Below are 14,699 nucleotides of genomic sequence, written 5' to 3'. Positions count from 1 at the left end.
TTAAACATATTTCTTTCAAGGCCGGGGTCCCACTTGCGAGAAACTCACACGAGTCTCTCGCCTCAATACCCTTCACTACCGCCGGCACTCGGGCCTGGAGCGTTCAGCTACATAGAAATACATGCAGCCGCACACTCCGGTCCCAAGTGCCGGCGGCAGTGCCGGGTATTGAGGTGCGAGACTCATGCGAGTTTCTTGCAAGTGTTAGCCTGGCCTAACGCAGATTTTGTGTGTGTGTGTGTCTTTATTTAAGTCTCGCATCGTCATACCCGGCACTGTCGCCGGCACTCAGGAGTGGAGCATGTGGATGCATAGAAATACATGCAACAGCACGCTCTGCTCACGAGTGCTGTCAGCAGTGCCGGGTATTAAGATGCGAGGTTCGTCCGAGTTTCTCGCATGTGTGATCCTGGCCTAACTCTTTATATACCATTTTATTATATTTATTACTAAACATTGGGCTTGGTATTATCTATCGATCTATAGATATATCTATTATCTATCTATAGATCTATCTATTATCTATCATCTATCTCTGTGTGTAAACATTATTCTTCAATAGATTATGTAAATGAAGAGGTTGGACAAGAAATTACATCACAATTTTTTTTTGGGTATATCTTTATGTAGCTTAGGCTGTGTTTCCACAGTCAGGAAACGCTGCGGGTTTGACGCTGCGTAGAGCAGCAGCATCAAACCGGCAGCGTCCAGATGTTTAACGCATAGTGGAGACGTCACACACGCCGATTCAGCGATGTCTGCAGGAGATCCAGCGACGAAATAAAGTTCTGGCCCTTCTGCTCCGACCAACGATGTCACAGCAGGATCCAGATCGCTGCTACGTGTCAAACACAACGAGATCGCTATCCAGGGCTGCACCTCAATGGGGAGGGTGCAGCTGTGTTGGGGGAGAAAATGGCTAGAAGGTTGGAGGAGTGTTTAAACTAGGAATTGGGGGGGAGGGTATTCATTTTATAGGAGGGGAAGATAGTGCAGACAGAGACCTGGGCACAAATAAGGAAGTTGGGGGTGGCGGTAGCATGGGGGTTAGAATAGTTAAAAATTTAAGAAAGAATAGAGGTGCAGAGAGATACATAAAATGTATGTATACTAATGCCAGAAGCCTCGCCAACAAAATGGACGAATTAGAACTAATGTTGTTGGAGCATAATTATGACATGGTGGGGATATCTGAGACATGGCTGGATGAGAGCCATGACTGGGCTGTTAACTTGCAGGGCTATAGCCTGTTCAGAAATGACCATACAGATAAGCGAGGGGGTGGGGTGTGTCTATATGTAAAATCGTCCTTAAAACCCATCCTGCGTGATAATATAGGTGAATTTAATGAAAATGTAGAATCCCTGTGGGTGGAGATAAGGGGAGGGGGAAAAAATAATAAATTACTGATAGGGGTTTGTTATAAATCTCCAAAAATAATGGAAGCAATGGAAAATATCCTTGTAAAGCAAACAGATGAAGCTGCGACTCAAGGAGAAGTCATTATTATGGGGGACTTCAACTACCCTGAAATAGATTGGGGAACAGAATATTAACCAACAGGCCAGACCGCATATCAAATATAAGGGTCGAGGGTTACTTAGGGAATAGTGATCACAAAATAATAAGTTTTCATGTATCCTTTAAAAAGATGTGTAATAGAGGGGTTACAAGGACACTAAACTTCAGGAGGGCAAATGGTGCAATTAACTGGGACGATATCCTGAGACACAAAAATACACAAAGAAAATGGGAGACATTTATTAGCATCCTGGATAGGACCTGTGCACAGTATATACCGTATGGGAATAAACATACTAGAAATAGGAGGAAACCAATATGGCTAAATAGAGCTGTAAGGGGCGCAATAAGTGACAAAAAGAAAGCATTTAGAGAATTAAAGGAAGTAGGTAGTGATGAAGCATTAAATAAATACAGAAAATTAAATAAATTCTGTAAAAAGCAAATCAAGTCAGCAAAGATTGAGACAGAGAGACTCATTGCCAGAGAGAGTAAAAATAATCCTAAAATATTCTTTAACTACATAAATAGTAAGTAACTAAAAAATGATAGTGTTGGCCCCCTTAAAAATAGTCTGCGTGAAATGGTGGATAAGGATGAGGAAAAAGCCAATATGCTAAATAACTTTTTTTCATCAGCATTTACACAAGAAAATCCCATGGCAGACAAAATGACTAGTGATAACAATTCCCAATTAAATGTCACTTGCTTAACCCAGCAGGAAGTGCGGCGGCGTCTAAAAATCACTAAAATTGACAAATCTCCGGGCCCGGATGGGATACACCCTCGAGTACTGCAGGAATTAAGTACAGTCATTGATAGACCATTATTTTTAATCTTTAAAGACTCCATAATAACAGGGTCTGTACCACAGGACTGGCGTATAGCAAATGTGGTGCCAATATTCAAAAAGGGGACAAAATCTGAACTCGGTCATTATAGGCCAGTAAGCTTAACCTCTACTGTGGGTAAAATCCTGGAGGGCATTCTAAGGGATGCTATACTGGAGTATCTGAAGAGGAATAACCTCATGACCCAGTATCAGGTTTACTAGGGACCGTTCATGTCAGACTAATCTGATCAGTTTCTATGAAGAGGTAAGTTCCGGATTGGACCAAGGGAATCCATTGGACGTAGTGTATATGGACTTTTCAAAAGCTTTTGATACGGTGCCACACAAAAGGTTGATACATAAAATGAGAATAATGGGGATAGGGGAAAATATGTGCAAGTGGGTTGAGAGCTGGCTCAGGGATAGGAAACAAAGGGTGTTTATTAATGGAGCACACTCGGACTGGGTAGCGGATAGCAGTGGGGGTACCACAGGGGTCAGTATTGGGCCCTCTTCTTTTTAACATATTTATTAATGACCTTGTAGGTGGCATTCAGAGTAGAATTTCAATATTTGCAGATGACACTAAACTCTGCAGGGTAATCAATACAGAGGAGGACAATTTTATATTACAGGATGATTTATGTAAACTAGAAGCTTGGGCTGATAAATGGCAAATGAGCTTCTTTAATGGGGATAAATGTAAGGTCATGCACTTGGGTAGAAATAATAAGATGTATAATTACCGTATGTGCTTAATTCTAAAACTCTGGGCAAAACCGTCAATGAAAAAGACCTGGGTGTATGGGTGGATGACAAACTCATATTCAGTGGCCAGTGTCAGGCAGCTGCTACAAAGGCAAATAAAATAATGGGATGCAATAAAAGAGGCATAGATGCTCATGAGGAGAACATAATTTTACCTCTGTACAAGTCACTAGTTCGACCACACTTAGAATACTGTGCACAGTTCTGGTCTCCGGTGTATAAGAAAGACATAGCTGAACTAGAGCGGGTGCAGAGAAGAGCGACCAAGGTTATTAGAGGACTGGGGAGTCTGCAATACCAAGATAGGTTATTACACTTGGGGCTATTTAGTTTGGAAAAACGAAGACTAAGGGGCGATCTTATTTTAAAGTATAAATATATGAGGGGACAGTACAAGGACCTTTCTGATGATCTTTTTAATCATAGACCTGAAACCGGGACAAGGGGGCATCCTCTGCGTTTGGAGGAAAAAAGGTTTAAGCATAATAATAGACGTGGATTCTTTACTGTAAGAGCAGTGAGACTATGGAACTCTCTGCCGTATGATGTTGTAATGAGTGATTCATTACTTAAATTTAAGAGGGGACTGGATACCTTTCTGGGAAAGTATAATGTTACAGGGTATATATACTAGATTCCTTGATAGGTCGTTGATCCAGGGAACTAGTCTGATTGCCGTATGTGGAGTCGGGAAGGAATTTTTTTTCCCCAATGTGGAGCTTACTATTTGACACATGGGTTTTTTTTGCCTTCCTGTGGATCAACATGTTAGGGCATGTTAGGTTAGCCTATGGGTTGAACTAGATGGACTTATAGTCTTCCTTCAACCTTAATAACTATGTAACTATGTAACGTCACGGATCGCTGTCATTCTCATTCAAAAGTTGCTCAGTGTGACGGTAGCTTTAGGAGTGTAGAGGTACCTTCACACTAAGCGACGCTGCAGCGATACCGACAATGTCGATCGCTGCAGCGTCGCTGTTTGGTCGCTGGAGAGCTGTCACACAGACAGCTCTCCAGCGACCAACGATGCCGGTAACCAGGGTAAAATTTGGGTTACTAAGCGCAGGGCCGCGCTTAGTAACCCGATGTTTACCCTGGTTACCATCGTAAAAGTAAAAAAAAAAACACTGCATACTTACATTCCGCTGTCTGTCCCCGGCGCTCTGCTTCTCTGCACTCCTCCTGCACTGACTGTGAGCACAGCGGCCGGAAAGCAGAGCAGTGACGTCACCGCTCTGCTTTCCGGCTGGTCGGCGCTCACAGCCAGTGCAGGAGGAGTGCAGAGAAGCAGAGCGCCGGAAACAGACAGCAGAAGGTAAGTATGTAGCATTTGTTTTTTTTACTTTTACGCTGGTAACCAGGGTAAACATCGGGTTACTAAGCGCGGCCCTGCGCTTAGTAACCCGATGTTTACCCTGGTTACCAGTGAAGACATCGCTGGATCGGTGTCACACACGCCGATCCAGCGATGTCTGCAGGGAGTCCAGCGACAAAATAAAGTTCTGGACTTTCTGCAGCGACCAACGACTTCACAGCAGGATCCAGATCGTTGCTGCGTGTCAAACACAACGATATCGCTAGCGAGGACGCTGCAACGTCACGGATCGCTAGCGATATCGTTGTGAAGTTGTTTAGTGTGAAGGTACCTTAGGTTTACAGTTCCTGTTGACTCATGTAATTACCTTTGCCAGGGAATGTCACAGACTTAGATAAATCAATTATGCTAACCTTTCATTGTATTGCTCGATTCTATGTAAATTAGCTGACTCTATCTCATCTCTGTTAAGGCCCCTTCACACTAAGCGACGCTGCAGCGATACCGACAACGATTCGGATCGCTGCAGCGTCGCTGTTTGGTCGCTGGAGAGCTGTCACACAGACCGCTCTCCAGCGACCAACGATGCCGGTAACCAGGGTAAACATCGGGTAACTAAGCGCAGGGCCGCGCTTAGTAACCCGATGTTTACCCTGGATACCATGCTAAAAGTAAAAAAAAACAAACACTAGATACTTACCTACCGCTGTCTGTCCTCCAGCGCTGTGCTCTGCTTCTCTGCTCTCCTCCTGTACTGTCTGTGAGCCGGAAAGCAGAGCGGTGACGTCACCGCTCTGCTTTCCGGCTCACAGCCAGTACAGGAGGAGAGCAGAGCACAGCGCTGGAGGACAGACAGCGGTAGGTAAGTATCTAGTGTTTGTTTTTTTTTACTTTTAGCATGGTAACCAGGGTAAACATCGGGTTACTAAGCGCGGCCCTGCGCTTAGTTACCCGATGTTTACCCTGGTTACCAGTGAAGACATCGCTGGATCGGTGTCACACACGCCGATCCAGCGATGTCTCCAGGGAGTCCAGCGACGAAATAAAGTTCTGGACTTTGTTCAGCGACCAACGATCTCCCAGCAGGGGCCTGATCGTTGGTCGCTGTCACACAGAACGATTTCATTAACGATATCGTTGCTACGTCACAAATAGCAACGATATCGTTAACAATATCGTTATGTGTGAAGGTACCTTTAGACACCATTAGTACTAAGGATATTATGTTTGCGGCTTGGAATCTAGCCAATCTAGTACACTCTTAAGGCCCCTTCACATTAAGCGACGCTGCAGCGATACCGACAACGATCCGGATCGCTGCAGCGTGGCTGTTTGGTCGCTGGAGAGCTGTCACACAGACCGCTCTCCAGCGACCAACGATGCCGGTAACCAGGGTAAACATCGGGTAACTAAGCGCAGGGCCGCGCTTAGTAACCCGATGTTTACCCTGGTTACCATGCTAAAAGTAAAAAAAAACAAACACTAGATACTTACCTACAGCCGTCTGTCCTCCAGCGCTGCGCTCTGCTTCTCTGCTCTCCTCCTGTACTGTCTGGGAGCCGGAAAGCAGAGCGGTGACGTCACCGCTCTGCTTTCCGGCTCACAGACAGTACAGGAGGAGAGCAGAGCACAGCGCTGGAGGACAGACAGCGGTAGGTAAGTATCTAGTGTTTGTTTTTTTTTTACTTTTAGCATGGTATCCAGGGTAAACATCGGGTTACTAAGCGCGGCCCTGCGCTTAGTTACCCGATGTTTACCCTGGTTACCATTGAAGACATCGCTGGATCGGTGTCACACACGCCGATCCAGCGATGTCAGCAGGAGTCCAGCGATGAAATAAAGTTCTGGACTTTATTCAGCGACCAACGATCTCCCAGCAGGGGCCTGATCGTTGGTCGCTGTCACACATAACGATTTCATTAACGATATCGTTGCTACGTCACAAATAGCAACGATATCGTTAACGATATCGTTATGTGTGAAGGTACCTTTATTCCACCAATCATGAAGCCCCAAGTCTGAATTGAGAGCTCAGGGGTATAGAAGGACTGTCCAGTGACCAAGTCTCTCTTGCTGCAATTTTTGATTTGCGGATCCGATTGGCAGGCCATAACTGAACATGGATTATAAGACTACATGGACTTCAGCATCGAATGCAAGGATTCGGCTGAGATATCAAAGACTACATAAGGATGGTATACAGCTTGGGACAATCCAGTCACCTGACTACAGAATTTGCGGTACTCAGTCAGCTTCCTAAATCTGGCATTATTCCGTTCTCGGTGGGTGCCCGCCGAAAGCAGGGTGCTGCTGGCTTGGAGTAAGTAGCCCTGGAAGCTCTGATGAACGGATATTATAATCCCTGGGGAGCCAGTGGAAGGGTGAAAAACTGTTGCCTGTTACATTTTGTGTTTTGCTGGTTGTGTGATATATGCCATTAATTGTTTGGAGATCCAAGAAAGTCCTAATATTGTGATTCCCTCACCCTCTGTTGTCTGAGTAGTGTTCCACCCACTGTTGAGGAGGTCGGGCGTTCAGTTGGGATGAGCCATGGTCCATGCTGTCTTTGTAAAGGCGGTCGGGACAGCGGACGAGAGCACCAACTGACCCCCATGTCTACACAAGAACCACTATGTAAAGTTAAAAAAGGTTAAGAATGACGATTTACATATAAATAATTTAATGACATAAAACTTTATTAAGTGTAATTTCACACACAAACTTAGCATCTGTTCAACAACCCTTGAATTAAACATATATTAGTGGGTTAAGCTCTTATGGAAACTTCAAGTAAGTTGTGATAGCAAACAGTGAGGTACCTATAAAATGTTTCACATGTGGAGTTAGCATATTTTGTATAATTCTTCAAAAATACATAGAGTTCTGAATTTTTGGGACAAAATTTGTTAGATTGAGTACGATTGATTATGTGCGACATAAGCGATTTACATGAATAACTTCTGAACTACACATAGAGTTGATATTTTTTTGGGTAAATATTGTTCAGGACATTGATATGTTCATTTTGAGTACTAGTGGTCCAGGGTACCGGTTTTCAAATTGAACTTACGTATGATTAAGTGCGTTTGTTTATTCGCTAAATAAGCGATTTACGTGAATAACTTCTGAACTACACATAGAGTTGATAATTTTTTTGGCAAATATTGTTCAGGACATTGATATGTTCATTTTGAGTACTAGTGGTCTAGGGTACCTGTTTTCAAATTGAACTTACGTACGATTAAGTGCGTTTGTTTATTCGCGACATAAGCGATTTACGTGAATAACTTCTGAACTACACATAGAGTTGATATTTTTTTGGGTAAATATTGTTCAGGACATTGATATGTTCATTTTGACTAGTAGTGGTCAAGGGTACCTCTTTTCAAATTGAACTTACGTACGATTGAGTGTGTTTGTTTATTCGCGACATAAGCGATTTACGTGAATAACTTCTGAACTACACATAGAGTTGATATTTTTTTGGGTAAATATTATTCAGGACATTGATTTGGTCATTTTGAGTAGTAGTGGTCAAGGGTACCTGTTTTCAAATTGAACTTACGTACGATTGAGTCCGTTTGTTTATTCACGACATAAGCGATTTACGTGAATAACTTCTGAACTACACATAGAGTTGATTTTTTTTGGTAAATATTATTCAGGACATTGATATGTTCATTTTGAGTACTAGTGGTCAAGGGTACCTGTTTTCAAATTGAACTTACGTACGATTAAGTGCGTTTGTTTAATCGCTAAATAAGCGATTTACGTGAATAACTTCTGAACTACATATAGAGTTGATATTTTTTTTTGGTAAATTTTGTTCAGGACATTGATATGTTCATGTTGAGTCCGAGAGATCAAGGGTACCTGTTTTCAAATTGAACTTACGTACGATTAAGTGCGTTTGTTAATTCGCGACATAAGCGATTGACGTGAATAACCTCTGAACTACACATAGAGTTGAATTTTTTTTGGTAAATATTATTCAGGACATTGATATGTTCATTTTGAGTACTAGTGGTCAAGGGTACCGGTTTTCAAATTGAACTTACGTACGATTGAGTGCGTTTGTTTATTCGCTAAATAAGCGATTTACGTGAATAACTTCTGAACTACACATAGAGTTGATATTTTTTTTGGCAAATATTGTTCAGGACATTGATATGTTCATTTTGAGTACTAGTGGTCAAGGGTACCTGTTTTCTAATTGAACTTACGTACGATTAAGTGTGTTTGTTTAATCGCTAAATAAGCGATTTACGTGAATAACTTCTGAACTACACATAGAGTTGATATTTTTGGGGGCAAATATTATTCAGGACATTGATATGTTCATTTTGAGTACTAGTGGTCCAGGGTACCTGTTTTCAAATTGAACTTATGTACGATTAAGTGCGTTTGTTTATTCGCGGCATAAGCGATTTACGTGAATAACTTCTGAACTACACATAGAGTTGATATTTTTTTTGACAAATATTATTCAGGACATTGATCTGCTCATTTTGAGTACTAGTGGTCCAGGGTACATCTTTTCAAATTGAACTTACGTACGATTGAGTGCGTTTGATTATGCGCGACATAAGCGATTTATGTGAATAACCCAGGACCACAAGTAGTCAAAATAAACGTCTCAAAGTCCTGATCAAAATTTTACCCAAACAATATCCACTCTATGTATAATTCACCATGCATGAAAAATCGAATAGCTAACTAATAACTAACAGCTAACTGCCATACATGAAAATCGAATAACTAACTAATATCTAATAGCTAACTGCAGACTAACTTGAATCCGCTCCTTAACGATAACAATCCGACCCGCATAAATGGGGTTAACCAGATGCCAGGAGGAAGGGGAGCTGCTTCCATGGATAAATCTGAGCTGTGGGCTGTACGTTGGGGCCCCGTGGCCCCAGGCTGGTGACTGGAGGGACTCTGCCCAGTGCTGGCATGTGGGTGATTTCTGCTCCGGAGTCTCAGCTTCTCTCCTCCAAGTAACACTGTGCAGTCACAGCAACATTGGTTGTCTCTGTCCAGGTCCGAGCAGCTGCCACTGCTCCCACCAAAGACATGGCATCACTTAACCCTTCCCCTGCAGCCACCGGCAACAAATCCACATTATTCCTTGATTAAATCAGGTTCCAACCCAATAGAGGAGCAGACATTTCCTGCTGCCATTAGGGTCCGGGAGGGGGTGACATTGGCTGCCCTGCTACTCTGTAGTGGGGGGTGACAAGTGTAACATGGGGTAACGATGACAGAGAAATGCACAGGATAATAGTGAGCGCGACAGAGGGCAGTGTATGGTATGGAGCAGTCAGGGGGTGGGCTGCAGGATCCCCCCATACTATACATGACTGCTCGGGACAGGGAGGCGTTTGATGAGCTTCTAATGAGGGGGCACTAATTGGGTCATTGGGGTTTGTGGAAACGATTCAGCATCAGGTCCCTCATTAATGCCCAAGCCGCCTGTTACTTTGTAGCACAGATCTGTCGGGGCCGCAAAACCAAACAACGTTGTTTATGTAGAAAAGTCTTTGTTTCATAGAAAAACTCAAAACAGAAAAGCACCTCTCCTGTATATATACACTGCACAGCACCTTTCCTCCTGTATATATACACTGCAGAATTTACAATAGCTGTCACTCATGTAAGAAGTGAACTCTGGCATTGTACTATACATTTCTCTGCCATATCTGTGCATCATAAATCGGGGTATGTGTTAAAGGGGGGGCCCACTGAGACTCTTTCGCCTGGGGCCCTCGAAAACCTGGAGCCGGCCCTGCCAGCACTGACTTCAATAGCAGAAGCAGGAAAAGCAGCAGTAACTCTTTGTACAGAGTCAGACTGAGCGAGACGCTGAGACCGACGTCTCCGCTGAGCAGGCTCCACTGCGGCAGGAGAATGGGAGACCGCAGCGGAGATGGCCCGAGATTCCCCCTGTGCAGAGGCGGGAACTCGACCCCTAACAACTTCCCTATATACATCCTGGTCTGGAGGAGGAGTCAGTTAGTTTGGTGCAGATGAGTTGACAGTTGGTAGCAGACAGTGAAAGAGCACAGAAGGACTTACTAGCTAAAGGAGGACTGCTACTGGGCCTCTCTAAGCTGAGTGCAGAAACCAGGCACTGGGAGCCCGAGGTCGTGAGGAACTACAGGGCCCACGGCAGAACCAGATGGCAAAAAACTAAAAGGGACTTTCCCACATAATATCTGAGGTACAGCAGCAATCAGAGTCCGGAGTCACCATGGACAGAAACCCCAAAGAGACTGCTCAAGTTGCCTACCATGCAGGTACTGTTCCTGGACAGGGAAGAAAAAGGGCCTTGTTAGAGAACTACAGGCAGCAAGGGACCACAGGCCATCACATAGTGGAAGGCTCCCAAACTGGCCTGTCAAGGGGATTTCCCCCTGTCTTCGGGCTGCCTGGATTCCATCTTTACCTGTTGTTGGTACCCTGGACTGAGGCTGTTTAACACCGGTAAACCAGGTAAAGAGAGCAACCCTGTGTCCTCCATTTATTTGCCAGCATTCACCATCCCTGCCAAGTGCATCGGGAGCCCTGGGGACACCGCTTCACCTGTGGGAAGCGACACCATCTTTGCTGCAGCACAATCGCCCCCAGAGGACCCCTTTAAGCAGTGTCGGTCACCTCTGACCGAGAACCACAGGTGGCATCAGAACTTTCATTATTTCCACAACTCCTTTAAAGACCGTCCCTTTTACTTGGGCACCCAGGGCTACTGACCGGGTCGCTGCCACTGTGACCACACTTTTAATTGTGATCAGACCCGGTACCGAGTACACCATGGCCTTAGCGCCGTTTCACTTACTTTGGGGTTTCCATCTAAATCTCTGAGTGCCGTGATTCAGATCATACCCCCAAGGGATCCATTCACAATAATAAAGCAGCAGACTTATGCTGGACTCCGTCTGGCCTTTGTTCAGTGGAATCCTTATTTTCAGAGGTGCAGAAAACTGATGGACTGTGCTTTTATGTATGACTAAATAGAAAGACACCGCCGGATCACAGGTCCTATGGCATCCACTGTGCCTCCAACTGCCTCATTATAAAGAATCTTCTGCCGGGGGTTCCGTCTGAATCACGTATTTCAGAAATTTACACAGAAACCACGGTGTAAGCACAGAGCGCAGGATAAATGTGCGCCAAGCTTTACTGTGATCTTTGGGAGGCAGAATCAAAAAATCAACAGCAGGTGAAGAATTGATTTTATTTATTTTTTACACCGTTTCTTGTGTGGTATAAGTGATTAGACAACTTTATTCTTTGGGTCGGTGTGATTACAACGTTACCAGATTTATATCGGGTTTTTATGTTTGGCTGCTGACACACTAAAAGACATTTTTTATTGCAAAATCAAGTTTTTGCATCATCATATTTTGAGAGCTATATTTCTTCCATATTTTGGCCGACAGAGTCATGTGAGGTCTTGTTTTTTGCGAGTCGAGCTGACGTTTTTATTGGTACCACTTTCGATCATATTACTTTTTTTGATCGCTTTCTATTGTTATTTTTGTGGGACAGAATAATCAAACACCAAGAATTCAGGAATTGTTTTTAGTTTTTTTATTGCCTTTCCGCGTGTGGTAAAATTGATAAGGCAGTTTTATTCTTCGGATCAGTACTATTACAGTCATACCACATTTATATCTTTTTTGTGTTTTGCCACTTTTTCACATTGAAAACTATTTTATAGAAAAAAATAATTGTTTTTTATAGCTTTATTTTGAGAGCTATAACTTTTATTTTTTTCACTGTTGGAGTTGTCTGGCAGCTTGTTTTTTGCTGGACAAGCTGACATTTTCATCACTACAATTTTTATTTTGATTTGACTTTTTGATCGCATTTTATTCTACTTTTTGTTTTTTTACGGTGTGCACTGAAGGAGTTAACAAGTGTGACAGTTTTATAGGTCGGCTTGTTCCGGACGCGGCGATACCAAATATGTGTGCTTTTTTGTTTTTACATAAATATAATAAATATATGTATTTATTGGTTTAATACTTTTTATATATATATATATATTTTGTTATTTTTTTTTTAAAAGTTCTAAAATATTTTTTTTTCACTTTTTACTTAGATCCTGTATGGGACTTCAATTTTATTTGGCTGATCACTGGTCTCATGCAATGCAATACAAAAAGGTATTGCATTGTATGAGACCTGACAGTGTTACACTGTCAGACAGATCGCTTGTTAGACTCAGCCGCTGGCAAGCCACCGTAACAGGCAGACCTGGAAGTCATCACGTGACCTCCGACTGCTGGGACAATGCGGGATCCCCCATTTTATGATAACATCTCATCATGGGGGCCGTTGGAGAGATGAGTATAGCAGTGGTCTCCCTCTGCTATCTTCTAATTGCCACGATCGTGGCAGCTAGAAGATAGCAAAAGTTTAATATAATTGGGACCTTCCTGATGATGTTGCCTGTCTGAGCTATCCCTCTGCACAGGAATCGCAGCGTGTGCAGGACCCTGGGAGTCCTGGGCGCGGCAAGACCACCGACCGCTTATAAATGTCAGCGCTGCACGTAGCCCAGCTAGCGCCTACATTTATCTACCATGGGCAGTCGGGAAGTGGTTAATGATGCTAGTCTTAAACGAATTTGCTAGATATCCTTATACATGGTTTGTTACTTTTCTATACTTACATAATAAAGAGTGTTTTTAGCTAAAGATCCTGACGCTGGAATCCACCATTGCTTTTCACTGCGACATTGCCAGTCTTTGTGCTGCAGATCTTTACATGGGTGAGCTAATTGTTTTTCTTTTTTGACTAACCATTATATATATTGCATTTATAAAATACCTGATATCCTGACACAACAGTGGTGGAAAAATACAATATTAGCAAATAATACAATTACAATACATTTAATAGAAGTGACTCTTTATATTTCCAAAATTCTATTTCTATACAGTCTGCAAGTTAGTTGATATGACCCTTCAAAACTGTGTGAATATTTATTTCTGCATGACTACTTATGCATACAAAGTATGTGAAATCAGTACTTACAACAGGTATGGCCAACGCAAGCATATCCTTTGCTTCTTTGCAAAATCCATCAATCGTCAAATAATGTAAGAGTTTCTTAAATCCCTTTGGATTGCCTGAAAGCGGCGAGGTCTCACAAGGTTCATCCTTCTCCCTTGCCATCATAGCTGACTGTACATGTGAAAAGTCATGAGACTGGTGTTGCAACTATGCCGGGTTAACTAGTGAAGAGAAAAAGAATGGGGAAAACCATCAAACTCACAAAACAGTTCTTCACTGTGAAAAGGTGTAGTATGCTTTAAGCAAATACTTTAGTGGAAGTAAAACCTGCTGAAACCTGAAGACTGATCACAAACATTACTGCTAACATGCTGTAATGTGGAACATTTATTATTTTCCTTTTTATGTATAAATTTTGGATTTTTTTTAATTGTCATAAATCAAATCCATTACACAGGAAGCCATGACACTAATGCAAACTAAACTCCAATTACAACTTATTGCAGTACTGACGTATTCTTAGGCTATGTTCACATCATGTTTTAGCCACATGTCACTGACTACATCAGAATACCTGAAAAACAAAATTTGAACTCATCTGACAACGGGGCGATTGACTTTTCAAGATGCAAGTATCGCTTCAGTCCTCGTCTTGGTCACAACTCCTCTCCTTTACTCACTCACACAGGAATCACGGGGAAAATGACAAAGTAAGTATTTTAGTACAACTATACTACATTACAGATATATATAGAAAAGCCTAGATAATAACATTTTAGTCTGAAGTTCTACTTAAAATAAATATGGTCAGATAATTGCATTGCGTAAATAAAGAAAACATTTTGGAGCCTTTGGTTTGTCAGACAAAGCAATCTGGTTTGACACCATTCTTGTACTTGTGCCCTAAGGCTAATAAGTTTAGCTGGCAACGTGTACTAGATGGATCACTGGAGTTCAGTGATCTACAGTAGCTAGTCAGTCATTCGTAACCATGTTTTTTTTCTATTGCACACCCCACAAATAGTTTCATTTAGGAGAAATACTACAGAGGTGAGCAATGGCAGCCCCAAATTTATTATCACATACAGTATAAAAAATAAAGAAAAATAAAACATAAAAGCAAGATAACATGATTTCAATAATATATTTTGCAAATTGATACACTCAAAGGGAATATGTCAGAAATATCTCCTTAGCTTCTCCTAATTGTTTATTTTTCATGTTGTTCTTTAAAAG

At 42.4% G+C, this 14,699-nt stretch overlaps 1 protein-coding gene across 2 annotated transcripts in view; it reads right to left on the bottom strand.

The window, feature by feature from the left end:
* LOC138670105 (multidrug and toxin extrusion protein 2-like) overlaps positions 1–14,139 on the bottom strand; it is a 443,377-nt gene extending 429,238 nt beyond the window's left edge. For both annotated transcript variants that reach the window (XM_069757141.1, XM_069757142.1), the window contains exons 1-2: positions 14,038–14,139; positions 13,485–13,684 (exon numbers count right to left, since the gene is read on the bottom strand). In XM_069757141.1, the coding sequence (XP_069613242.1) occupies positions 13,485–13,628 (144 nt within the window). In that variant the 5' untranslated portion in view covers positions 13,629–13,684; positions 14,038–14,139. The remainder of the gene's footprint in view (positions 1–13,484; positions 13,685–14,037) is intronic.
* Positions 14,140–14,699: the final 560 nt, after the last annotated feature.

The sequence above is a fragment of the Ranitomeya imitator genome, chromosome 3 (genome assembly GCF_032444005.1).
Source record: "Ranitomeya imitator isolate aRanImi1 chromosome 3, aRanImi1.pri, whole genome shotgun sequence".
Classification (NCBI taxonomy): Eukaryota; Metazoa; Chordata; class Amphibia; order Anura; family Dendrobatidae; genus Ranitomeya; species Ranitomeya imitator.
The sequence above is the reverse complement of the archived record's forward strand: the minus strand, read 5'-3'. Positions and strand labels throughout refer to the sequence as shown.